The 25470-nt window shown below is 41.8% G+C and overlaps 1 protein-coding gene across 1 annotated transcript in view; it reads left to right on the top strand.

Moving 5' to 3' along the window:
• The window catches only part of LOC137133296 (titin-like), a 199909-nt gene that overhangs the window by 39926 nt on the left and 134513 nt on the right, over positions 1-25470 (top strand). The window contains exons 42-83 of the mRNA XM_067516776.1: positions 240-4061; positions 4831-5109; positions 5439-6002; positions 6221-6502; positions 6599-6877; positions 6958-7239; positions 7323-7601; positions 7871-8158; positions 8264-8542; positions 8646-8927; positions 9312-9590; positions 9802-10080; positions 10452-10730; positions 10827-11114; positions 11208-11486; positions 11834-12115; positions 12429-12707; positions 12802-13080; positions 13169-13447; positions 13537-13824; positions 13914-14192; positions 14449-14730; positions 15763-16041; positions 16152-16433; positions 16527-16805; positions 17153-17440; positions 17533-17811; positions 18345-18626; positions 18973-19251; positions 19657-19944; positions 20109-20396; positions 20491-20781; positions 21471-21758; positions 21935-22045; positions 22308-22593; positions 22697-22880; positions 22961-23044; positions 23283-23550; positions 23843-24103; positions 24527-24736; positions 24846-24923; positions 25018-25044. Of these exons, the coding sequence (XP_067372877.1) occupies positions 240-4061; positions 4831-5109; positions 5439-6002; positions 6221-6502; positions 6599-6877; positions 6958-7239; positions 7323-7601; positions 7871-8158; positions 8264-8542; positions 8646-8927; positions 9312-9590; positions 9802-10080; positions 10452-10730; positions 10827-11114; positions 11208-11486; positions 11834-12115; positions 12429-12707; positions 12802-13080; positions 13169-13447; positions 13537-13824; positions 13914-14192; positions 14449-14730; positions 15763-16041; positions 16152-16433; positions 16527-16805; positions 17153-17440; positions 17533-17811; positions 18345-18626; positions 18973-19251; positions 19657-19944; positions 20109-20396; positions 20491-20781; positions 21471-21758; positions 21935-22045; positions 22308-22593; positions 22697-22880; positions 22961-23044; positions 23283-23550; positions 23843-24103; positions 24527-24736; positions 24846-24923; positions 25018-25044 (14640 nt within the window). The remainder of the gene's footprint in view (positions 1-239; positions 4062-4830; positions 5110-5438; positions 6003-6220; positions 6503-6598; positions 6878-6957; positions 7240-7322; positions 7602-7870; positions 8159-8263; positions 8543-8645; positions 8928-9311; positions 9591-9801; positions 10081-10451; positions 10731-10826; positions 11115-11207; positions 11487-11833; positions 12116-12428; positions 12708-12801; positions 13081-13168; positions 13448-13536; positions 13825-13913; positions 14193-14448; positions 14731-15762; positions 16042-16151; positions 16434-16526; positions 16806-17152; positions 17441-17532; positions 17812-18344; positions 18627-18972; positions 19252-19656; positions 19945-20108; positions 20397-20490; positions 20782-21470; positions 21759-21934; positions 22046-22307; positions 22594-22696; positions 22881-22960; positions 23045-23282; positions 23551-23842; positions 24104-24526; positions 24737-24845; positions 24924-25017; positions 25045-25470) is intronic.

Raw genomic sequence — 25470 nt, forward strand, 5'->3', positions numbered from 1 at the left:
TAAGTTGAATGTTACTGATAACTGTAAACTCTAACGGTAATATAAAATTCAATTATTCAATTAGTTTCATAAACATGCATGTCTTAATTCAGACTGTTAAAAAAAAGAAGACTTTTAGTTGACTAAGAGTTTATGTAGCAAAGTACAGTTCTAATATTTGTTTTCATGAATTTCTAATTAATATCATAACTTTTGTGTTGTGGATATTGTTATCAGTCTTGCTCAATATTTTTTGACAGAGCAATGTAGCACCAGCATCACCACTGTGGATGAACACGAGGAAACCCACTACACTGGTGTCGAGTTACCACAGAAAGCAAAAACACTTGAACTCAAGCCAGAGTCGAAACGTTACTCCTCTACATTAGAGCAGAAAAAAGAAAAGCCAGTTTTCCTTAGCCAACTCTCTGCAGCAGCTGTAACCACTGGGGAAACAGCCAAATTTACTGTCAAAGTGTCTGGCTTTCCAAAGCCAACTGTTCAGTGGTATCATAATGGAAAATTCATAAAGAGCTCCTCTACATACAAGCTGATAGAGGAGAAGGAGGAGTACACATTAGTAATCACCAAGGTCTCTTCTGAGTATGAGGGGGAGTACTCTTGTACTGCCACCAACAGATTTGGTCAGACAACCTGCACTTCATACCTCGAAGTGAAAAAGCCTGATGTTAGTCAGGCTGAGAAATGGATTGAGAAGATGTTTAAGGTCACCGGTCAACCTCCTACTTTCACAGTTCAGATCCAACCCTTAAGGTGCTCAGAAGGTGGAGAGGTTTCATTTAATTACAAAGCAAGTGGTGATCCAGCTCCTGATGTGAAGTGGTTCAAGGGAGCTTTCCAGATCCAACCAAGTAGAAACTGTATCATTATAGCCAACCCTGATGGATCTGGGTTTATCAATATTAAAAGCATCAAACTTGAGGACAGTGGCCTGTATACGTGTAAGGCCTCCAACCCGTTTGGTGCGACATCATGTAGTGCTGAGCTTGTTGTAGTCAGAGAATCAGTGTCTGTTTCTCACAAACAGAAACATCTGACAGTAGTTCAGAAAAAGGAATATAAGGTTTCGATGACAGAACAGGCCACAGAAGCTCGCCTATACCAAGTTAGCCTTCCAGGCCAAGACAAAGCTCGGTCAGATCAAATGGTGTACACCATTGGCACTGAAGACCGGCAGATAATTCCCAGTGAGCAAGTGGACTCCCTTAAAGAAGTTAATATCTCTGCTGCTACTATTCATCGTGAGCAGCTGACCCACCAGGCAGCAGTGCTTCAGTCTCATGAGGTAGAGGAGAGGGTGTCTGTGGCACCTACCCATCCAACTGAAGTGTCAGCTGTTCCTGTTAAGCAGCTTCACATGGCAGCATTTACATCGTCGGTTGAGGAGAGTCAAGACTTCACAGAGCAGCACTGTGATCGTATTCAAAGCCCTGAGGTCCTTGAGCTTCAGGCTGCTAGAGAAAAGAAGTCAAAGGTTATGTCAGCTGTTGCTGAAGAGCTCACCCCAATTTCTACTGTTAGCACAGAGCCTCTGATCGACAAGAAGTCTGCTAATGTAAGGCCCATATCAGAACCTAAACATCTCGTCAGTGGACATCAAGTTGAGACGCAATTGTCTATCCTGAAAGAACACTCACAAGATATCCCTAAACCTCAGGAGGAGAAAGGTTACAAGGTTAAGGAAGGAATTAAGATTTTATACTCAGGCCAGTCTGCAGAGAAATGGGTGCTTGCTGAAGGCCACACAACTGAACTAGCAACAGCAGATTCTGCTGTAAAGTCTTCTGTTGCAAAAGAACAGCGCCGACCAGTTTTGGCTTCAGTGAGTGAGTCTAAACAAACTTTTTCCAAGGAGACTAAGTTTTCTGTGCTGAGACCCCCCGAGGAGACAGCCCAGCAGTGTAAGGATAGAATAATGAAAGCAGCCTTAACTGCTGAAGACAAACAAGTGCTGCAGGCAGAGCTGACTGAGCAGCTGCCAAGTCTGGACAGTGCCATGTCACTTCACTCACAAGTAGAAGGAGAGCAGTTATTGCATCTGCAGGTTACCACAGATCAAGACTTCCTTCCATCTGAGAGTAGCTTCATTTGTGACAAACCAGCTCCAGAGCAGGCAGGACGCAGGAAGAGTCCCACTCTGCTGCATACTGTTAGCCAGGATGAGCAGAGGACAGTAGTTTGTGAGGACACATTAGAGTTTGAGGCCAAGGACAAAAGCATGGTTATTCAGCCCGAGAGAGAGGCCCCTACTATGCTGCATCTTCAGTCAACCCAGCCTGTTGAGGCATTACCCAAAGAAGGTATTCTCATGATACAGAAGCAGGACCAGCAGGTGGCAACTCAGAAAAAAGAAAAGACGAGGAGCCACGCAGCGATCTCAGAGGATCAAAGGGAACTCCTAGCAGATTATCACACAGAATTGGATTTGTCAGTATCTGGAGTTCAGTCTCAGCTTCGAACTGAGCCCAGGCCTCAAAACATCCTGCAGCTCTCCTACCAGCCCATGCAGCTGCCAAAAGAGACACCAGTCGTTGCTGATGTCAAGCAACAGCGGGCTTTAGTGCAGAAGGAAGATCGCTGGAATGTGATGCATGTCACCAGTGTGACAGACAGTCAGGCTTTGGAGGAAGGTCATACTGACAGTCTTACAGCTGTGAATAAATTTGTTTGCCAGATGGCAGTAGAGCCAAAAGTTCCCACTGAGCCAATTCAAATCGAGGAGAAGGAGATTTCCACTGAGAGTAGTGTCTTTCTAGAGGCAGCAGAACAAGACTTTGCTGTGCAGATCCAGGAGGGCCAGTCAGTTAGGAAGTCAATAGTGATCGACGAAAAGCGAGTGCTGTTAGGTGAGCTGTCTCAGGAGATCACCAAGTCTGAGTCCACTAAAGTTGGGGTCACCACACAGCCAAAACTGTCCCTCAGTGCATCAGAATCAAAAGAAAGCACAGCTTTTCCCAAAGAGATGAGCTTTGTAATTCAGATCCCTAAACCATCCAGTATTAATATACGGCATCAGCTCAGAGATGCAATTCAGTCTGCTGTGGCCAGTGACCAGCCAGTTTTACTGGCTGATGTTGTAGGAGGGTTACAGCCAGTACAGGTACAGGAAGTCAATGTTCAAAGAGAGCCCAAGCGAACAATGTTTACATATCTAATCACAACTACAGGTTCTCCCATGGAGATAACTCTGACTATTGAGGGTGAATACCCTCAGACAGCTGACCTAAGAACAGAACTCCAGGCAGCTTTCCATTCCATTGTGTACCAGGAGGCCCATGTTCTCACTTCAGAACAACAAGGCACTATGCAGCTAGACAAACCTCAAAGGGCACAGGTCACTTCAGCCCAATCTAAAGAAATGTTGTCATCCATAGTAGAGACAGTTAGCATTGCAGAGAGTGCAGTGGATTTCACTGCTGTAAAATCTAGGACTGGTGAACTCAAGACTGAATCTAAAATGGCAGTTGAATGTGCTGCAGCTGAACAGCAGGTTGTGATGCAGGAATCCAGGTCAGAAAAGATGGAACAGGTAATCTCATCTCAGATCAAAATTTCCACAGAGGCTCACATGGCTTTTGAGCAGTCAGTGCAGGTGTCAGGGCAGCAGGTGAAATCGGTAATGAAAAGCCAAGAAAAAGATGCAGGCACAGCTACTGTCACCACTGTCTTGCCTCACACCTCTGTCCCCACTGAGCAGATGGTGGAGGTCAGTATCCAGAAGGAACACAAGGAGGAAACCTTCAAAGAGCAGATCACTGTGTCCAAACGAGAACAGAGAGAAGAACCTGTAATTGTTGCCTCTCTGCAAGACTTATCCATTGAAGAAAGTAGTAAATTAACACTTAGCACCATCATTAGATATGTCACAAAGGTAAACTGGTTTTTCAATGGGCAATTAGTAAAATCTGGCAAAGAGTTCAAGTGTTTTAAAGATAACGACACATACACACTGGTTATCGACAAGGTTGTGAAGGAGAGGCATCAAGGAGAATATATTTGTGAGGCTGAGAATGAAGCTGGCAGGACTACAACATCTTCAAGACTCACTGTGGTCTCCAGAGGTTTGATAATGGGAAAAATAATTTTCATTCATCCATCCTTTCATTCATCCATTTTGTTTTTGAAAGACTAATCAGTCACAGAAGTTGGTTATTATGAGACCTTTGCCCTTACAGAAAATTTGGCACCGGTCACATTGGTCTCTACATTCATGTCATATCTCAGCATGGTCACACTTAACAGGACACTGGATAGTACTAACTCACTGTGTTTTGTTTGTTCCACATCATCATATGGTGCTGAACTGCCAAAAGACCAGATACATCACAACCATGCAAGTTTAGCTTAAGGCTCATTAGTCATAAAGCATTTTGCTATAGTGGCTGTTATCATCCTGGCCTTCAGGCAACTTTTCATGGTCTTGTATATTCACTTTGGCATGTTGGTGTCCACAGGTTTCTTTATTTTAAACCCATGGTCTGTCACATTCTTTTGGGTCCATTCTCTCCACATCTTCAGTGTCTGCATGCTTCAAGGGCTTCAACGTTTACATTGCTTAATGTTTCACAAACTCTTTTTTCCCTTCCTTTCAGCTGGAACCTTAGCCCCACGATAATCATGTACAATCATAGCAAGCTCTTTCAGGCTGCAGTTTATGAAACTGTGGGGCTAAAGTTCTTGCTATTTTTCTCTTCCACAGTCACTCCTGGCTTGCTCTCCACCATTGTTGTACATTCCACTACTTCCATTCCTGATCTGCCATTTTTATACAAGAGTTTCACACACACCATTACTAACTTTGATCTTTTATTTTGTTTGTGTGTGCCTCAGTGCCACCAGTCTTTAGGCAGAAAATCACACCTCTGGAGATAAACGTCGGCAGCCATGCCATGTTTGAATGTGAGATTGAAGATGCTCCAAGCGTGACCTTCAAATGGTACAAATCTGGCATTGAGATCCGACAGAGCGAGAAGTATAGAATCCTCAGCCGACACACAAGTTCATCTTTGGAGCTGCTAAACCCAGTCAAAGTCGACAGTGGTGAATACACCTGCAAGGCTTCAAACCAGCATGGAACAGACAACTGCACTGCCTTCCTCATTGTCACAGGTAGGACCCTAGTGGGATATTTTAATCACTTTGCCTTTATGTGTGTTTGACAGACAGAGAGAGAGAGAATTATATATGTAAATATGTGCACTGTTTGACCCTGAATCCTTAGGGTGCGGTGTGAAAGTTATGATTTGTTTATAGATTGGACCTGGTGTCACATTTGGCAAGGTATAATGGTGTTTAAGAAATAATATTCCTTGTGTTTAAACCTACATCGATCACCTAATATATCGCATAGCTTAGTTTTTATTTTACTGCTGGTGATTTTTCCACAGCTCCTCAAAAAATTGTTCAACTTTTTTAAATGTTTTACCTACTCTCCATAGAAATGTACCCGCCTGTATTTGTATCAAAACCAGACCCCATGACTTTGTATGTGGGCAAACAAGCTGTTCTCCAGTGCTCACTCACTGGATCCTCACCCATGGAAGTTGTCTGGCACAAGGACAACATAGCAATCTCCTCCGAAGGGAACTATGTCATGAAATGTGAAAAGAACAGATATTCCCTTCTCATTAAAAGTCTTGAGTTGACTGACGAGGGAGTGTACCTGTGCAAGGCCTCCAACAGTGTTGGCACTGTTACCTGTACAACAGAGCTCAAGGTGATCGGCAAGCCCAGCTTTGTTAAGACCATTGAGCAAGTGTCAGCTGCTGTCAATGACCCTCTGAGGCTGGAGTGCCAGGTGAATGAGGACACTGGTGTGACCGTCATCTGGACCAGGGATGGCAAAAAAGTCCACCAGAGTATGGAATGTAGACTGTCCTTTGAGGACAAGATGGGGGTTTTAGAGATCCCCAAGTCTAAATTGAAGGACTCAGGGAAATATGTGTGCACAGCCACAAATGAGGCTGGGAGTTCATCATGTGAGGCTGTAGTAACAGTTCAAGGTAAGATCCTGGAGACGATCTTTCCATTAGATTTGATGAAAATATATCTCTTGAAAAGAGCTGCTGGGTTATTGCTGACAACTGTTTTCAGTGATGCAAGCTAATGCTAACCTGATGCACTGCTGTCTGCTTTTTTCGTGGTGTTCTGTATTCCTTGTTTTCTCTACTTTGACATTGCTTAAAAATCTTGGTGTTTCTGAACTAAACACTCCTTTCAGAGCCCCCTGCTTTTGTCAAGAAAATGGAACCTAAGATTACATGGAAACAGGGTATAGCCGCACGTTTACAGTGTACCGTCAAAGGTTCACCTGAACTTCACATCCACTGGTTCTGGAATGAGAGAGAACTTAGTGATGGAGAAAAGTACAAAATCTCTTTCAAGAATGGAGTTTCTACTTTGGAGATAAACAACGTTCTGGTAACGGATAGTGGGAGTTACGCCTGTGAAGTGTCAAATAATGCTGGCAGTGAGAGCTGCAACACAGTTATAGCTGTTAAAGGTTTGTCAAATCTTGCATTTAATAATGGCTTATTGTTTATTTCTATAAACAACTGGTATTAACTGCATATAATCTGCTCACCCTTTTGACAACCAGAGCCACCATCCATTAGAAAAGAATTGCAGACAGTAGAGGCAGTGAAGGGAGCAACAGCTCCGCTGGAGTGTGAAATAACAGGAACAGCTCCCTTTGAAATCAGCTGGTTAAAAAATAAGAAAACTATCACCAGTGATCAGAAATATAAAATAATCTCTCAAGAATCGTTTTCAAGGCTGGAGATCCAAACGTTCGAAAGTGCAGATGTTGGCGATTATCAGTGTGTCGTATCCAATGATGTTGGGAGAGTCATGACTAAGGCCTTAGCTAAGCTTAAAGGTTAGTTAACCTGAGTTACAAACATTATTGTTTGAGGTATAATGGCGTGCTTCAAACAATTTTACCTGAATGTTTTTCAGAGCCACCAACTTTCTCAAAGAGGGTTGAGAGTGCTACTGCAGTGTTGGGAAATACAGTAAAACTACAGGGAACTCTTAAGGGCTCAGCACCAATCACTGTAAAATGGATGAAAGACTCTGAAGTACTAAGGGATGATGATTCAAATATCAAGATGGTGTTTGAGAACAATGTTGCTAGCCTATCAATAACAACAGTGGCCATGAATCATGGCGGGAAGTATTTGTGCCAAGCTGAGAATGAGGCCGGGCAACAAAAATGCGAAGCAACCTTGACCGTGCAAGGTCAGATGACATCTTTGATACTAAAATATTTGTAGATTTTAGCTCATGTGTTGAGTTCTACATGTTTTTCCCTCTTATCTCAGAACCTGCCAGAATTATAGAACCTGCAGAATCCATTAGTGTGACAGCTGGGGATTCCGCTACACTGGAATGCACTATTTCTGGAAGTCCAGACCTCAAAGTAAAGTGGTTTAAAGATGGGAAAGAGATGATCGGTGGCAGAAAATATAAGATGACTCTGAAGGAAAATATTGCCACCATGAAGATTCTTACAGCAGAAAAAGGAGACACATCTGAATACAAGATAGAGGTGTCCAATAAAGTTGGGAAAGACCAGTCCACTTGCTCAGTCACTGTCTTAGGTCAGGACTTGGTTTCCACTTCTTTACTATTAGACTACTTTCACAAATTTCACCTTCTACCTGCTAAAATCCCTATTTGTTGATAATATTTACAAATGGCCTTTTTCACTTAGTTTAGGACATAAATTACCTATTTAAATTTAAACATTGTGATAATCTTGATTGCTAGTAAAGACAGTTGCTTCTTCTCAGTTGATATTTCGATTAAAACCAGTATGAAACTGTGTTAATGCATTTTTCTGATAGATGTTTCTTTTTTTAACAACCAGATCGGATAATGCCTCCAACTTTTACCAAGTTTCTGAAACGAGTTGATGGTAACATTGCTAATGATGTTTCACTGGATTGTAAGGTGTCTGGGTCCCAACCCATGACCATAGTGTGGTTCAAAGATGACCAGGAGATTGCACCTGGACCTAAGTTCCAGCCAGAGTTTAAAGACACCTCTGCTATGCTGAGAATTATTCAGCTGGAAAAATCTGACTCTGGAGTTTACAAATGCAGAGCCACCAATTCAGCGGGTTTTAAAGAAACCAGCGGCACACTCTATGTCAAAGGTTCTGAATACTTAGCTTTTGTCATGTTTCTGTTTGTTTCATACAGTTGTTTAATGAATCAATGCTAACCTGAAATGCAAATTGTGTTTTGGTAATGGACTTCAGAGCCCCCAGTTTTCACAACAAAACCAGACAAGCAGGATGTGACTCCAGGAACCACTGTTTCCTTCAAAGCAGCCTTCACTGGAACAGCTCCATTGACTGTTAAGTGGTTCAGAGAGGAAAAAGAGATCATAAGTGGAGGCACATGTTTTATAAAGAAAGATGCTTCTTCAAGCTTTTTGGAGCTTCACTCTGTGAAACCCAGTGACTCTGCTAAATACACTTGCCAAGTATCCAATGATGCTGGGAAGGTGGATTGCACTGCAGTCCTCTTTGTGAAAGGTGCCTGTCTATAGCATCACTGCGTTAATAAGTCATGTAATTCTTGAGTGAAATCACTTCTTTTGATACTAATATCACGTCTAATGTTAACCTCTTCTCTCAGAACCTCCTGTATTCATGACAAAGCTTGAGGCAACAAAACTCATCACCACTGGCAATTCTGCTCGGTTGGAATGTAAAGCAGTGGGCAGCCCTGTCATTAGTTTCAAGTGGTTCAAGGATGAGATGGAGATCAACCCCAGCCCTAAATACATAATGGCTTTGACTGACTTAGTGACATCTGTGGAAATAGTTAACTGCACAATACATGATAGTGGCGATTATGTCTGTGTGGCATCCAGCGAGGCTGGAAGTGACCGCTGCAGCAGTACAGTTACAGTGAAAGGTTGGTTCATCTATGCCTTTAGTTGCTTCTCATTGCATTAAATGAAATTCAGTTATTTGGTTTACCCACATTTTCAGTGATATTTAGACCCTTTGTTTCTTTAGTTCTAATGGTGAATCATTAGATCAATCATCAATCATCATGTATCCTGTTAAGATGACAAGTGTGACAGTAACTATACTGGAACATGATCTCTTTGTAGGGTAAATACTGAGGATGCCATTAGAACTGAAGAATTCATTAAGATTTTCTTTCTGAAAGAAAATGGAAGAAAATTCAGAAACATTCTTTAGCTTCACTGTAAAGCTCCAGTGCATTCTTTAATTTGGAACTGACAAACTTGTGAAAACAGTGTAATGTGATGCATCTGTTGTGCTTCTCTAGAGCCACCAGTCTTTGTACGTAGTTTGGAGTCCAAAGATGTGGTGAAAGGTTCTGAGATGATTCTAGAGGGCCAAGTCTCTGGTTCATCCCCCTTCACTGTGTCATTTTATAAAAACACAAAGCCAATTAGGAATGACAAGAGACACAGGATCACTGTGAAAGATGACCTGGTGGCCCTGCAGGTGCTGGTAGTAGAGGCAGCAGATGTTGGTTTGTACCAATGTACAGTTGAGAATGAAGTGGGAAGAGCCTCCTGTGATTGTGAAGTAACTCTAAAAGGTTGGTTTAGTACTAAAGACTTTTGCTGCCAGTTCAAAAACACATTTATATTTAGATAGGCTTGAAATGTTACTGTATAACTGTTGCTTTGCCGAGGTTAATCTGAGAACACTCACTTCAGATTTGCTTGGGGTGGCATTTTTTTAGAACCTTCAAAGATAGAATTACACTGCCCAGATTTAACATCTTCATATATATTTTTTCCTTGTAGAACCACCATCATTTGTGCATAAGTTGGAGAACCTCAGTTCATTGGTGGGCAGCGAAGTTTCCCTACAGTGCACTCTAAAGGGCTCTGAGCCCATGACTGTGTCCTGGCTGAAAGACAATCATGAGATCAAAGAGGCTGAAAATGTTCAGATTACACATGAGAACAAGACTGCTCTGCTGCACGTTAGCAATTTACAGAGCAAACATGGCGGAAAGTACTCCTGCCAGGTACAGAATCAGGCTGGGAGTCAGACATGCTCTGCTGTGTTGACAGTCAAAGGTTGGTTAAGATACTTGAAATCTTACTTTTAAAATCTAATTTGAGTGTTCTCAAAAGTCCAATAAGTTAAACTTATCTAATTGTGAAGTCACACATATAAATTTACCAACACTAAGGTTCCTATAAATAAGTCTCATACATATCAGTGGTGAAGTGGGACAAGTTCCAGAGTTTTTGAATTAATACTGTGTTAAACAAATATTGTATTTATGACATCAAAGTTAGGTAAGGATAGTTTAAGTGTATGTTATTATGTGTCCAAGCTGTTAACATTGGTTTAAAATCTTCAGTCTAATGTTGACATCAGTTCTTTGTTTAATGGAGTACATCAGGTTTGAGAGTTTTGCTGACTGTTTTGTTTGATGTCTCAGAGCCAGCTAAGGTCACAGAAGAGGCCAAGTCTATCAGTGTGACTCAGGGAGATCCAGCCACGCTAGAGGCCAGGTTCTCAGGCACAAAACCACTGAAGGCCAGATGGTTAAAAGCAGGAACCGAGCTGACGTCAGGCCAGACATATAAAGTACAGAGCACAGACACCAGCTCTGTGCTTAAGATTATTAAAACAGAGAAACGTGATGGTGGTGAATACACCTTTGAAGTGTCCAACGATGTTGGCCAAAGTTCTTGTGAGGCAGCACTAACTGTTCTTGGTCAGTTCCTGATGTGTATTTTAGAACATAGATTTTATTTCACTTTTATTTTGCTTTGACCATTGTTGCTGACCATTTTCCTTTTGTCTGTGGTAGATCAAATAATTCCTCCATCTTTTACAAGAAAACTGAAGCAAACAGAAGGCATCAAGGGATCATTTGCTCATTTAGAGTGTCTTGTATCGGGTTCACTACCAATAACCATACAGTGGTACAAAGATGACACAGAGATCCAGACAGATGATAAATACAAATTCACATTCTTTGAGAATGTAGCTTTTCTGGAAATCTCAAATCTTGGCAGCAAAGATAGTGGCAGCTACACTTGCATCGCAAAAAACAAAGCAGGAACGGTCCAGTGCTCTGGGACGTTATTTGTCAAAGGTAGATTTTTAACATTTTGTGCATGAGTCTACACAACTAACAGGCTCGTTGCCATTTTTTCAGTATTCACACACATTATTGTTTGTCTTCCAGAGCCACCATGCATTCTTGAAAAGCCTGAATCCTTGAATGTTTTGCCTGGCTCAAAGGTCCAGTTTAACGTCTTGGTCTCTGGTACACCACCGCTTACCATCAAATGGTTTAAAAACAAGAAAGAAATTTTGTCTAGTGCTGATTGCTCTGTGATCAAAGACAATACCTCAAGCTCACTGGAGCTCTTCTTTGCCAAGACTTCAGATTCTGGTGACTATGTCTGTGAAATACGGAATGATGTGGGCTCTACTTCATGCCAGGCAGCACTTTTTGTCAAAGGTTCATCTTTTATCTTTGTGTGAAACACATTTAGTATGTGTCCATCCATCTGTTCTAGTTCATTTAAATTATGGATGCCCCCTGAACCTCCACTTTCTGAAATAGGATTTATTCTATTTGAAACTGCTCACATTTAAATTCAGGTTCTGTTAAGTGAATGTATAGTACAGCCCAGTTCCCACAATAAATGCCATTAAGATGATCAGTAGTAGTGCTTTGACAATTGTTGAAAAACACATCAATGTGACATTTGGACGGAAACATACACAATTTCAGCTTAACACAAAGCAAGTTTTTCATTCATCATATGTCTTCTGTTTACATTGTTATATTGCTACATTTCTTAGAACCCCCCAGGTTCACACGGACTCCAGCCCGTGTGTCTGTAGTACGCCCTGGTCAGAGTAAAGTATTTGAGTGCCAGGTGACCGGCACACCTGAGATAGACATCTACTGGTTCAAGGAAGGCTCTGAGATCAGCCCCAGTGATCGCTACAAGATGGTCTTTTTTAATTCTGTTGCCACGCTGGAAGTCTGTGGGGCTGAGACCAAAGACAGTGGGCTTTACTACTGTGAGGCTCGTAATGAGGCTGGTAGTGAGAGCTGTAGCATGGAACTCAAAGTCAAAGGTTAGTTGTGGAGTTTTAAGATAACAAGATTAGACGCAGGGGTTTGAATGAAGGGGGCACCTTTTTTTGGTTGATCAGTTATCCTGCTTTCCTACAGATTCCATTTGAGATTTTTAATGCCAAGCTTATCAATTCAGAACCACCATTTAAATTCACAAATTACATGGACTTAATATTTCTCAGTGGATCTTAATTTATTTCAAATTCTCAACCAACAAGACATAAATCTTTGATAGACATTTTGTCTGTGACTTACCATGTTTAGAGAATAACCCAAGTAAAATATAGGTAACAGTGTTTTCTTTTATCTCAGAACCACCGTCATTTATTAAAGAGCTGGCTTCAGTTGATGTGGTGAAAGGGTCCAGTGCATTATTTGAGTGTCTGGTTGCTGGGACCGGTCCATTTGAGATAACATGGCACAAAGATGCAAAGGAGATTAAACCCAGTGCTAAACATGGCTTCTCGCAGATAAATGATGCAGTGGGCCTAGAGGTGCACAAATGTGATGCTGTAGATGTTGGTGAATACCAGTGTACTGTTTCCAATGAAGTGGGAAGCTGTACCTGTAAATCTACACTAAACCTCAAAGGTTGGTCTATAGAGAATCACACAGTTTTACTTTTATCTCTCCTGATGAAAACAGGATCATTTAGTTCAACATTCAATTTTGTTTTTTCTAATAGAACCACCAACTTTTACCAAGAGGATTGAGAACACTGTCACTGTTCTGGGTAAAATGGCAGAGTTTAAGTGTTTTGTGCAGGGTTCACCAACACTTTCTATTCAATGGCAAAAGGATGAGAACTGGATTTTGGAGGATCCAAAGATTGAGAGAACATTTGAAAATAATATTGCTACTCTAAAGATTCCTGTCTGTAAAGCAATACACAGCGGAAAATACACCTGCCAGGTGGCAAACGAGGCTGGGCAGGATAAGTGCTTTGCAACTCTAACCGTGCAAGGTATAACTGCGCTTAAGTTTACCACACGATCCACAGGCTACACTCTGTTAGAAATGGTATGACAGTTTGTCTTTGCTTTGCATTGTAGAGCCTCCTCAGATCATAGAGAAGCCTGAGGTGATAAAGGTTACTATCGGCGATCCAGTCAATTTGGACTGTAAGGTAACAGGCTCCCCTGAGCTCAAAGTGAAATGGATGAAAGATGGCAGGGAGCTTCAGTCCATCAGACAGCACAAGTTAGTCTTTGAGAACAACATCAGCAGCCTAAAGATTCAGTCTGCTCAGAGAGAGGATGACGGAGAGTATGTCTTTGCGGTGGCAAACCACATCAGTAGCTGCACCTGCAAAGTCACAGTGGTTGTACTAGGTTGGTGTTAAAAACAGAAAAACACCTGTATTACAAAATAATGTGTTTCTTAAACTCTAATTTCTTTCTTATTATCCTTTTGGTGACAGAACAAGTAATTACCCCAAGCTTCATCAAACCTCTGGTAGAAATGCAAGAGATACTTGGCTCCTTTGTTCAAATATGTTGTAAAATATCTGGTTCCCTTCCGATCGCCGTTGAATGGCAGAAAGACGGGACTAGAATCTCTAGTGGTGTAAAACACAAGCTCATTCAACAGGACAATTCTGTGTCCATTGAAATTGAACAACTAGAAAGATCTGATGCAGGATCCTACTCTTGCAAACTGACAAATACAGCAGGAAGTTGTGAATGCAGCGGATCCCTCATGGTCAAAGGTCAGACAGTACTGTCCAATGTGGTTGGTCATGTAATCATTAAACAAAGGTGAGTACTACGTTAACCTGCTTCGTCTTATCCTCTTCAGAACCTCCCAGCTTTGTGACGCTGCCTGAATCCCAGGCAGCTGTACCCAGTGCAACTGTACGCTTCAAAGGCACTTTTAAGGGCACTCCTCCATTTACAGTCAAATGGTTCAAGAACGATACTGAGCTCATGACTGGGCCCACATGTTTCACAGGGCTGGATGGTCTGTCCTGTTTCTTAGAGCTCTATTCAGTGGCTGTGACCCACAGCGGAGTTTATTCTTGCCAAGTCAGCAATGATGCTGGCTCTGTACGCTGTAGTGCAGACCTGACTGTAAAAGGTTTGATTTGAGTCTTTTTAAATCTCTTGTGTGGCTGTGTCATTTCTTGTCTGTGTTTTTGTCAACTTTGCAGCTCATTCACCGTTATCACTTGAAGCTCTGTCAAAAATTGTTTGTAGCCTTTTGTTTCACCTACATTTGCTGCTAATACTTCATTGTCAGCTCAACTCGTCTGCTTTATTCCTGTCAGTCTTGACTATTTTAAGTGTGACTAAATGCTTTCAGCAGCTAACATATCTATATTTTGGCTTTCCAGAACCACCTGAATTTGTGCTGAAACTCCCTGCCACTAAGTTTGTGAAGCAGGGTGAGTCACTCCGCCTGGAGTGCAAAGTCAGTGGCACAGCCCCTCTGAAAGTGACCTGGTACAAACACGACACTAAGGTCACTGATGGGGGCAACTGCAAGACCTCATTTGTTGATTCAGTAGCAGTCCTCGAACTGCTCTCCACCAGCTTTGATGATGATGGAGTTTACACCTGTGAAGTTCAGAATGATGCTGGCAGTGTCAGCTGCAGCACCACACTTACCATTAAAGGTCAGCCTTTCACTGACTTACTGGTCATAATTCATTAATCCTGCTCTGGCTCAGTGTACTGATGGGCATTTAGTAACAGGTTATTGTACTGCTTAAAGCTGATATCCGTAACATTTCCTCTTCATATATCCATCTGTTGTCATGGAGTATAGTCAAACACATGAGTCTTGACCTTGGTTTGAAACAATTACATCTCCTACTGAGAAGTGTTCATCAGCCGGTCGTGTTGCCCCCGTATTATGACAGTGTAAAAAAATGCTAGAACCTTTTCAATGTCTTCATAAATAAGTTAAGTCTTTAAGTTAGGTCCACTGTTTGAAATATTCTTCAACCAACATATTTGACATCTTAGCCTCAGTTTTAATGCTGAATGACTGTCCACAACACCTCCACCATCCCTTTTGACCTTTTCAGCTAATCAGCTAAGCAGTGCTTTTCCACAACACTGTCATCCTAACTTGATTTCATACAAAGTCCCACAGCCTTAACTGCAATTCCAACAATAGTCCTCAAACAACTTCTCCATTGTAGAAGGATTTCTCGCATAAATCTCAACCTTGCACACAAGTTTTGCGATGGTAGTTGAAGTTTCACTGGTTGTAGTCAAAATTATATTCAAACCTCTGCTGCCTTGACTTGTCTATTAATCGTTTACAATAACATGGTCTTAGCTGTAATTTTCACAATCTTACACAGGAAACTTAACTTTACTTGCTCCAACCATTACATCTTAGTTGCAGTTGTAAATCTTTACCAAAAAAATCCTCCATTTACATTTACATTTAGTCATTTAGCAGACGCTTTAATCCAAAGCGACTTAAAAGTGAGGTACAAGGCAAGCATTTGCTTTAGTTGCGCAAACATTCGTGATTCTGACATTTCGACTCTGCAAAAAATTCCTTCCTTCCTTCATTGCCATCTTTGCTGGGGCCTTTGCTGCTGCAGCTCTTGACCTAAATGTTACGGGTTTCAGCTTTAGTATTTTCTTTTCCAGTGTCTGCCTTTTTTAACAGTTTCCTGATCTGTCTGTAGACCCCCCATCTTTTGTCAAAGTACCTCAGCCCGTTGAAGGGCTCAAGGGTAAGGACGTGAGTCTGTACTGCGAGATGAGCGGTACAGCTCCGTTCCAGATCACCTGGTTCAAAGACAGGAAACCTCTGATGGAAAGCAGAAAGTATAAGATGGTGAGCGAAGGCAGCTCAGCTACGCTGCATATCATTGGGATAGAACCTTCGGACACCGGTGAATATGAGTGCAAAGTGTCAAACAGTGTAGGAAACGACACCTGCCAAACGTCAGTTAAGCTCAGAGGTCAGTAGAAATTGCGATAGTCTCAAATGAAAGTCATTAAGTATCAGATTTTCAGATGACTTTGTCACCTTGCTGACTTTCCTGTTTGCGCTGTTTTCTCCTCTCCTCAGAGCCACCATCATTTGTGAAGAAACTGTCCAACATGACAGTGGTAATGGGAGAGGAGGTGACCCTTATGGCCACTGTTAAAGGCTCTGAACCCATTACTGTGTCCTGGGTTCAGGACAAGGATCACATTCTCAGGGATGGTGAGAAAAGGAAAATCACCTTTGAGAACAACCAGGTCACTCTTAAAGTCTTTAAGGCAGATGCAGCCACGGCAGGCAAATACACCTGCCAACTCAGAAATGATGCTGGGAGTGTGGAGTGTTTCGCTAACTTGACTGTTCTAGGTTTGTAACAATATAATTCTCTCTTTCTCTAGCTGTATTATCCATCCTGAATATTTTATTAAACGTTTTCTGCATCCTCTCTGCTGATTCCAGAACCTGCCAAGATAATTGATAAACCTGATGCTCTGAGTGTGACCGCAGGCGACATGGCTGCCCTGGAGGTTAAAGTGTGTGGAACTCCTGAGCTCGTACCTAAATGGTTCAAGGATGGAGTTGAACTGGCGTCTGGAAGAAAATACAAGATCTCATTTTCTCGGATGATTTCCAGCCTGAATGTGCTCTCTGCAGAGAAAGTAGACTCTGGAGAATATACATTTGAGGTTATGAACGAGGTTGGAAAGGACCTCAGTAAAATCAATCTTACTGTCTTAGGTTGGTTTTTTTTTTTCTTACTTGGTGTTTGATGACAAATTAATTTAGTTTTAATTTAGTTTTAACCAGATCCTTTCTGGTAACTTACCATGTGTTTTTAAAAATGGCTCCAGCCCTCCCTTATGACCCTACACAGGATAAGCAGTTATAAATAATGGATGAATGGACCTACTTATTGTCACTTCATGAGTAATATGACATTCAGTGTTACTTTTCAGTATATGGCAGTTCCCATCTATTCTAAAAACATACAGGATTCATACCAAAACCAATTAATAAATGTATATTTACAGTTGGATATTTACATCTTGTCCTGATGTACGACTGTTTGTTTCCCTCCTTAACAGATAAGATCATACCTCCAACTTTCTCCAGGAAGCTAAAGGATTGTAACTCAGTTGTAGGAGAAGCTGGAGAGATGGAATGCAAAGTGTCAGGTTCCCCACCTTTTACCATCTCATGGTACCATGATGGGGAGGAGGTACAGAGTGGTCCTAATTATGAGATTTCCTTCAGCAACAACAGCTGCACCCTCAAAGTGCCCACTCTGAAGCTGTCAGACTCTGGGCTGTATAAATGTAAAGCTGTGAACAAGGCAGGATCCAGTGAGACCACAGCCTCCTTGGTTGTCAAAGGTCAGTAACAGACTGCATGATAATGTTACAGTTTCCATTGAATTTAAGTACTTCTTGGCCCATGTTTGATCTCTGTCATGATGCATCCCCAGAACACCCATCTTTCGTGGTGCCACCACAGCCAGTGGAGGCCATGCCAGCCTCTAATGTAACTTTCTCTGCCATGGTGAAGGGAAGTGCCCCCCTCAAACTAAAGTGGTTCAGAGGAACAAAGGAGATGCTAGTAGGGCGGGACTGTAACTTTTCCTTAAAGGATAATCAAGTTCTGTTGGAGCTTTTCAACGTGGACAGATCCCATTCTGGGGAGTACACCTGTCAGATCATTAATGATGCAGGAAAGGAAAGCTGCACAGTTAATCTCACTGTCAAAGGTTAGCTTGACCTTAATCACATTCTTCCTCCTTTATTCTGTAGTTTAAATGTAATTGCTTTTGCACCATTATGTATGTATTAGGTATTGCCACAAGTGGTCGTTAGCTAAATAAAACAAAATATTTCACAAAAACGCAGATCCACACAAGTTTCGATTTATGTAACCATCAGCAAAAATACGTGGTGAAAAGTTACTTGGCCTATGAATAATTAGCAAACAAGTATAATTGATATCAGCAAAGTGAAGTATTGAAATACTATGTATGGTGCAGTGGAATCTTTCTTGTTCACGTTTTTTTTTCTATATATTTCATATTGTTTAACTTTACTGAAAGACTCAAGTGGATAAACAGTAAAAAACAGTTGAAAACTGTTTCTGTGTCTTCTACTGATGTCACAATGAGAAGAAGATGTAAAAAGTCAATCTCTTACAGTACAAATATACCAGTCTGAAAGGGAGGTTGTTTATCTACTGTAAGTGTTTTTCTTCTCATATCCTCGTTTTGATATTGTGTTTCATTGCATCACTCAGAGCCAGCAGCCTTCTCTAAGAAGCTAAAGGATGTGTCCGTTGAGAAGGGAAAGCCATTAACGCTGGAGTGCACATACACTGGAACCCCTAAGATCACTGTGAACTGGTACAAAGATGATCAGCAGATCTTTGCTTCCTACAAATACAACATCACCACGACTGAAAGCTCCTGCATCCTGGAGTGTCTCAGTACTGACAACAAGGAGGCCGCAGGGAAATACTCCTGTGAAGTGTCCAATGATGCAGGAAAGGACACATGCAATGCTGCTGTGTCCATCCTAGGTTAGTTCAGCTTCTGTTAGCTCAAAACACTGAACCTTCTGGTTTTACTTGTTTCTTTGTTTCACTGCACTGATTTTTATAAGGTTGCTCTGGTTGAAGTGCAGTTTTGGGTAAAGTTACTAGTACCAGAAAAAATAACAGAGAAATGTCACATACACAAATCATCACACAGCAAGCAGTGTTAATTCTAATCTTAGAGCATACATTTTTAAGACAATTTCATTCTTTGTCATATGGAGATTCCTCATGTCCCGACAGATTGTGCAGTACCTCCTCTGACCACAACATGTCAGGCTTCACCCATAGGTCAATTTTATTATGTAATAAGATTTGTCTTTGGCTGCAGAACCTCCATACTTTGTCGAGTCTTTGGAGCCCATGGAGGTGACTTCAGGAGATGCAGTGTGTCTGAAGTGTCGGGTTTCAGGCACCCCTGAGATCAAAGTGTCCTGGTTCAAGGCTGATGGCAAAGTAAGGTCAAGCCCCACCTGTAAGTTGGAATACTCAAAAGGTGTCGCCTGTCTGAAGCTCAGCAAAGCCACTAAAGCCGACATTGGAGAATACACCTGCAAGGCAGAGAACAAGATTGGCTCTGCCTCATCTACCTGCAGATTAAATGTGCTAGGTGAACACCTGTTTCCTACTCTCCCAACTACTGCCACTTGTTTACATAAGTCAAGTTGTCATTAGTCAGTTGGTGCAACTGCATGTACTAAATTACAATTGTGTGGAAAAATTACCTTGTGAGATACTGTGATAGATGTAGTGTAGTTGTGTTGCTGGTGGTTTGTAAACCACATTTTTTTGTTGTAGAAGGTTAAGATGGACTTTATTTTACCTGTTGTACAATATTTTAAATATAACCTGTTACTATGCCACTTTTCTTGTGCACGCATTACATTTTTATTTAAAAGTTTAATAACTAGTCATTACACCTTTTAGATTATTTAAATTGGATGGATTATAAGAATAAATATTGAACATACCACAAGTTTGTACTCAAATTATGTCATGTCCTAACCATCTCCAGAGGCAAAAACACCGCCATCCTTCCCTAAGAAAATCACCAGTCTACAGCAGACAGAGGGCCAGCCAGTTAGGTTTGAGTGCCGCATTGCTGGCTCATCTCCCATTGAGGTATCTTGGCTGAAAGATGGCGAAGCTCTGAGTCAGGGAGATGAGTTCTCCATGTCGTACGATGACAACACAGCTGTGCTGCAGATCAGCCACAGTGAGATGATGCACTCTGGGGAGTACACCTGCGTGGCCAGCAACAGTGTGGGCTCAGCCTCCTGCAGAGCCAAGCTCACTCTACAAGGTCTGTTTGGCATAATATTAGAAAGTAGTCCATTGAGAAGAATTTGGAAATTACGTTTTGTTTGTTTCAGTGTGAGGATGAATAATGCCCAAACTGCAGAAATGTAACCATTTAAAATTCTCTCCTTGTCTTACCCCCCACCTGCTCTGTCCCGAACTCTACAGAACCAAGATACCCTCCAGTCTTTGATAGGAAGTTGTCTCCACTGGAGGTGATGGTGGGTGACAGTATTGAGCTGGAGTGTCACATGACTGGATCTACACCCATTAAAGTCACATGGTCCAAAGACCATAAAGACATTCGCAATGGGGGGAATTATAAGATCAGCTGTGTGGACAACACACCTCACCTGACCATTCTGAAGGCAGATAAAGCTGATACAGGGAGATATTTCTGCCATGCCTCGAACGACATGGGAAAAGATTCTTGTTCCTCTGATATCACTGTCAAAGGTATTTTAATCCAGGCCCCATGATTCATGTTTCCTTATTTCTTAAACATTCAAGCCATGTTTTACCTTTCCTTATGTAATTTTTCTTTTTTCAGAACGTAAAAACCCTCCAATGTTCACCAAAAAGCCCTCAGAAAACATCGAGGACACAGAGGGTAAACTGTTGAAGATTGAGGGAAGAGTCTCCGGCTCACAGCCCATGTCTGTCAGCTGGTTCAAAGACAATACTGAGATCTACAGCTCAGTAAAATATGACATCAGCTTTAAGAGTAATGTGGCTGTACTCTGCATTAAGAGCAGTCAGATGACCGACAGTGGCAGGTACTCCTGCCAGGCCTCCAATGAAGCTGGGAAGGCATCCTGCGATGTCACTGTGGAAATTTCAGGTGGGTTTGATTTTCTCGTCTCTAATAGCCTTTATTTAATCAGTGGCTCAAGTATGTCAACGTACAGCAAACAGATAAAACAATACGGACATTGGTTTACTCCATATGTTCAATTGTGGAAATAATCTGTGTTCTGGTTTATCCAGTCTTTGTAGCTTTCAGCTGGTTTTCAGGTGAGTCCCGAGTTTTAGTTTTGTCTCCAAATCACTGCGTTAGATACTGCCTTGTGATATTTTCCCATAAAAAGGGAAAGAGATCTTGGAGGAGAGTTCGCTGGTGATCATATAGTCATCCTTAGGGGGGGTTTGTGTCTGCCTTTAGAACACCATACATCCCAGTATCTCCAGGGATAGACATTAGGATTGGTTGACAATGGAGGTTGAAAGGCTGGCAGTGGTCCCTGGGTATGCTGACCCCTAGCATCATAGAAATGTTCCAGAGACTTCAAAAGGAGCCAGTAAAAATTTGTTCAGTGATCTAAACGAGAATCTAAATCTTTACTGATTTTCTAAACATGTCCAAATAGTAGGAGACCTCAGTTACCCAGAATACTCTGGATCCAACATTAGTTGGAGAAATAGCCGTTCCCAATAAAATATTTTTTTGCACGTTTTAAAAGTCCAGTTCAATAACCTTAGGAGAGATGCAAGTACTTTCGGCTGAAGTGACACTGTCATGTTTCTCTGCAGAGGCTAAGAAGCCTCCAGTGTTTGACGTCCCTCTGAAACCAGTGACTGTAGATGAGGGTGAGAAGCTGAGTCTCCGGTGTCATGTCTGTGGTTCACCTCCTTTGAAGATTCAGTGGATGAAAGACAGGAAGGATCTGACATCTGCTGGCAGCACCAGAATCACCTTCTCTGACGGGATGGCCAGCCTCGAAATCAGTCAGGCTTCTAGACACGATGCTGGTGATTACCTCTGCAAGGCCAGCAATGATGCTGGCAGCGAGTTTTGCAAGGCCAAAGTCACTGTCAATGGTAAAAACAGTTTTTAAAGGATATTTTTTTCAGTTTTTCCAAATTTAATTGTCTTAAACACATGGATCACACTGCTAACATTAAATAAAAGTAAATCTTTTCAGAACTTAGGCATGAACTCTACTGTTTGTTGTGATTGAAAATGAAGTGTAATGTTGAAGCTTATTGTGTTGCAGAGAAACCCGGAGCACGTCCACCTCCCCCAGAATCTCCAGCTGCAGCTCCAACTAAAAAACTTGACAACCTGTTTTTTGTTGAGGAGCCCAAATCTGCACACGTCACTGAGAGTGAGAGGCATAACCACTACAGTTATAATACTGCAAAATATTTGTAATCGATTATCAACGACAAGCCATTATTTGTTCATGTTGGCAATATCATGGAGATTATTTGACTAATATCATATGATAATATACAGTATATTTTACCAACTGTTTGGGGAGCTAAATTCAACTCTAAAAAAAACTTTGATTGTCAGCATCAAAGTAAATGTTAAATTTATGAGTCAGTTTGTAGTTTGGTCCTAACCGTCCATCTGCTGTATCTCAGAGGGCACCGCCACCTTCATTGCCAAGGTGGGCGGTGACCCTATCCCTAGTGTGAAGTGGATGAAGGGCAAGTGGAGGCAGCTAACCCACGGAGGCCGGATCTCTATCGAGCAAAAGGGCCAGGAGGCTAAACTACAGATCAGAGAAGTAACCAAGTCGGACTCAGGTCAGTACAGGTGTGTTGCCTCGAACAAGCACGGAGAGATCGAGTGCAGCGCTGAGATGAACGTTGATGAAAAGAAAGAGGCAGTGATGCTGGAGGGAGACCTCCGAGCAAAATTGAAGAAGTGAGTTTAGAAGACGGATGTTTCAACTTCATGTGACAATAACAAGACAATGTTCAAGCATCTATTAAAATATTCTCTAATCCCACATTTGTGTTGTTCTCAGGACGCCATCAAAGCAGAAGAGTCCCCAGGAGGAGAAAGACATTGACATTGTTGAACTATTGAGGAACGTGGACCCCAAAGAGTATGAGAAATATGCCCGAATGTATGGCATCACAGACTACCGAGGCCTGCTGCAGGCCATCGAGCAGCTCAAAAAGGAGAAAGCAGATGAAAGTGGAAGAGTGGTAAATGTCAACACATTCAATTCTCCAAAGTGTGATGTGTCTAGAGATATTTTGCTTATCGGTGTCGTTGTTACTGACAGGAACTGGAACGTGGAGACAGAGAGTCAGATGAGGACATGGCCCGACTAGTGGCCGACTTGCAGAAGAGGATGGAGCGGACAGAGGTCTCGACACTTTTACTGTGTTTCTAGTTTATAAATTAAGTATCACAAGCAGTAATAGTTAACATTTTCTGTATATCTGTTATGATCAATCATAACAAATTATATAGCCATTTTTTAAACTTATTTATCCCCTAGCCTAACTATCTAGACAAACAACGATCAAGATATTAGTGAGCCACTAATTTTTCTTTTTTTAACACAAAATGTGTGTCTGACTTAGTCCATGTTGCTTTTGCAGCCTGTCACTGTGGCGAAAGACATCTCGGATCAGTCTGTCTTTACCAACAAGGAGGCAGTGTTTGAGTGCGAAATCAAGATTAACTACCCAGAGATCACCCTGTCTTGGTACAAGGGCACCCAGAAGCTAGACACCAGCAACAAGTACGACATCAACATCAGTGGAGACCGCCACCTGCTGAAGATCAAGAATTGCCAGCCATCTGATCAAGGCAACTACAGGGTGGTCTGTGGGCCGCATATCTCCAGTGCCAAGCTCACCATCATGGGTCAGTTCTGATGCTTCACACCAGTGGGTGCACAATACATGTTGGTCACATCGCATCCTTTATACACCATTATTGCAGTTGGACTGTATCTGTCTTTACAAGTCCACTGGCGGAATACATAAAGCACTGTTCTGATTACTGCTGATCTTGGCATAGTTACACAATTTGTATTGTCTAGTATTAGTGTTAAGAACTGTTTTACATTTTGATTTAAATGTCTTTGTCCAGGTCATGTTTCTGATACTCAATGACATCAAAAGCCAGCTGACATATTCTGTATTTTCATTTTTAGAGGCAGAGGTTGAGAAGCATCTGCAGGACACATCGGGTAAGGAAGGCCAGTCGTGCACTCTATCTTGTCAGTTGTCCATCCCTAACGTAGAGGCTCAGTGGTTTAAAAATGGCAAGCAGTTAGAGATGAAGGGCAGGTACAAGACTGAGGTGAAACACAAGGTTCAGAAGCTTATGATTAGAGATCTGAAGCCTGAAGACCAGGGACGATACACCTGCAAGTACCAGCACCTGGAGTCCTCGGCTGACCTCTGGGTGGAAGGTTTGTAGCAGAAATCCATCCTTCAATCCTCTAGACGTGCTGGATTTTCTGTCCATTTACTAACCTCTTTGGACTTCCCCACCAAACCCTAAGACTAATGGTTGAAGATTTGGATTTTTCCCTCTTTTTTCTCTTTCTTCTGGGGTTTGTCATCCTCTGCTTTAACATTATTCATGCCTCTCCTCTCCCGAATCATCTTGCAAAAAAATCCACTATTAATTGTTGTCTTCTCACATTTGTCTTGACACAAATCAATCTTCCCCCCAAACAACTAGTCATCATAACCATGCCATAAACAATCCACTGATCATCATTTCTAACCATGTAGATGTTGTGTCAATGAAAACTACCACCCAGCTGTTGTCATACATTTCCAGTTGTGATGCGAACCACGTTTACCCATTCACATCTTATCTGTTTTAGCTGAACAAATTCATTTCACCAAACGCATCCACAACGTTGAAGTCAACGAGCGGCAGTCGGCCACCTTTGAGTGTGAGGTGTCATTCGACAATGCTATCGTTTCTTGGTACAAAGACACCTGGGAACTGAAAGAAAGCTCTAAGTACAACTTCAGAAGTGAGGGGCGAAGACATTTCATGGTCATCCGAAACGTGACCATTGAAGACGAAGGTGTGTAGAGCACCATCGAGCCCCAAAGGCCCATGACAAAGCCCTACAGTTTTTTTCTTCACTGTTTTCCTGACTTGAATGTTAAACATTCACTACTAATCCCATATAGGCGTGTACTCAGTCATTGTGAGATTGGAGCCCAGAGGAGAGGCAAAGAGCACAGCTGAGCTTTATTTGTCTGGCAAAGGTACAGTTCCTAGTCAGGGGACAATTTTATGCTTCTGTTTAGCTTTGCTCTGGTTTGGTGTTTAACACATTGTTCAATCTTCCCCTTTTCACAGAAATTGAATTGGCAATGGTGCCCATCGGTAAGTTATTAATATTTTAAATCCCCCAAAAGGTTAATCCAACTTTTAGGAAAATTGTTTTTGGTTCCATCTTTGCCAGAGTTAGATGAGAACATGGATCAGTTTCATCTTTGTTTGAACAGCTTGGCACATAATCTAGAAGCAATGAGTGGACTGCCAGCAATTCTCCTTGTAAAAGCTAACATAATCAACTAAAGGTTTATTAAGATACGGTGGGCACAAAAGTAGCCTGAAGATCCAACATTTTGCCAGGTGGTTTGGAATTGGCATAACCTTAGCTGTTTATAGTAGCTAAAGTTATGATACCCAAAAATAAGCTACTTTTGGTGATTTACTGACATTATGGTAACTACACACTCTCCTCCAGTGTTGTAGTAGCTGTAGAGGGAAACCATTAGTTGTTGTAGCTACACACTGATAATATAA

The sequence above is a fragment of the Channa argus genome, chromosome 9 (genome assembly GCF_033026475.1).
Source record: "Channa argus isolate prfri chromosome 9, Channa argus male v1.0, whole genome shotgun sequence".
Lineage (NCBI taxonomy): Eukaryota > Metazoa > Chordata > Actinopteri > Anabantiformes > Channidae > Channa > Channa argus.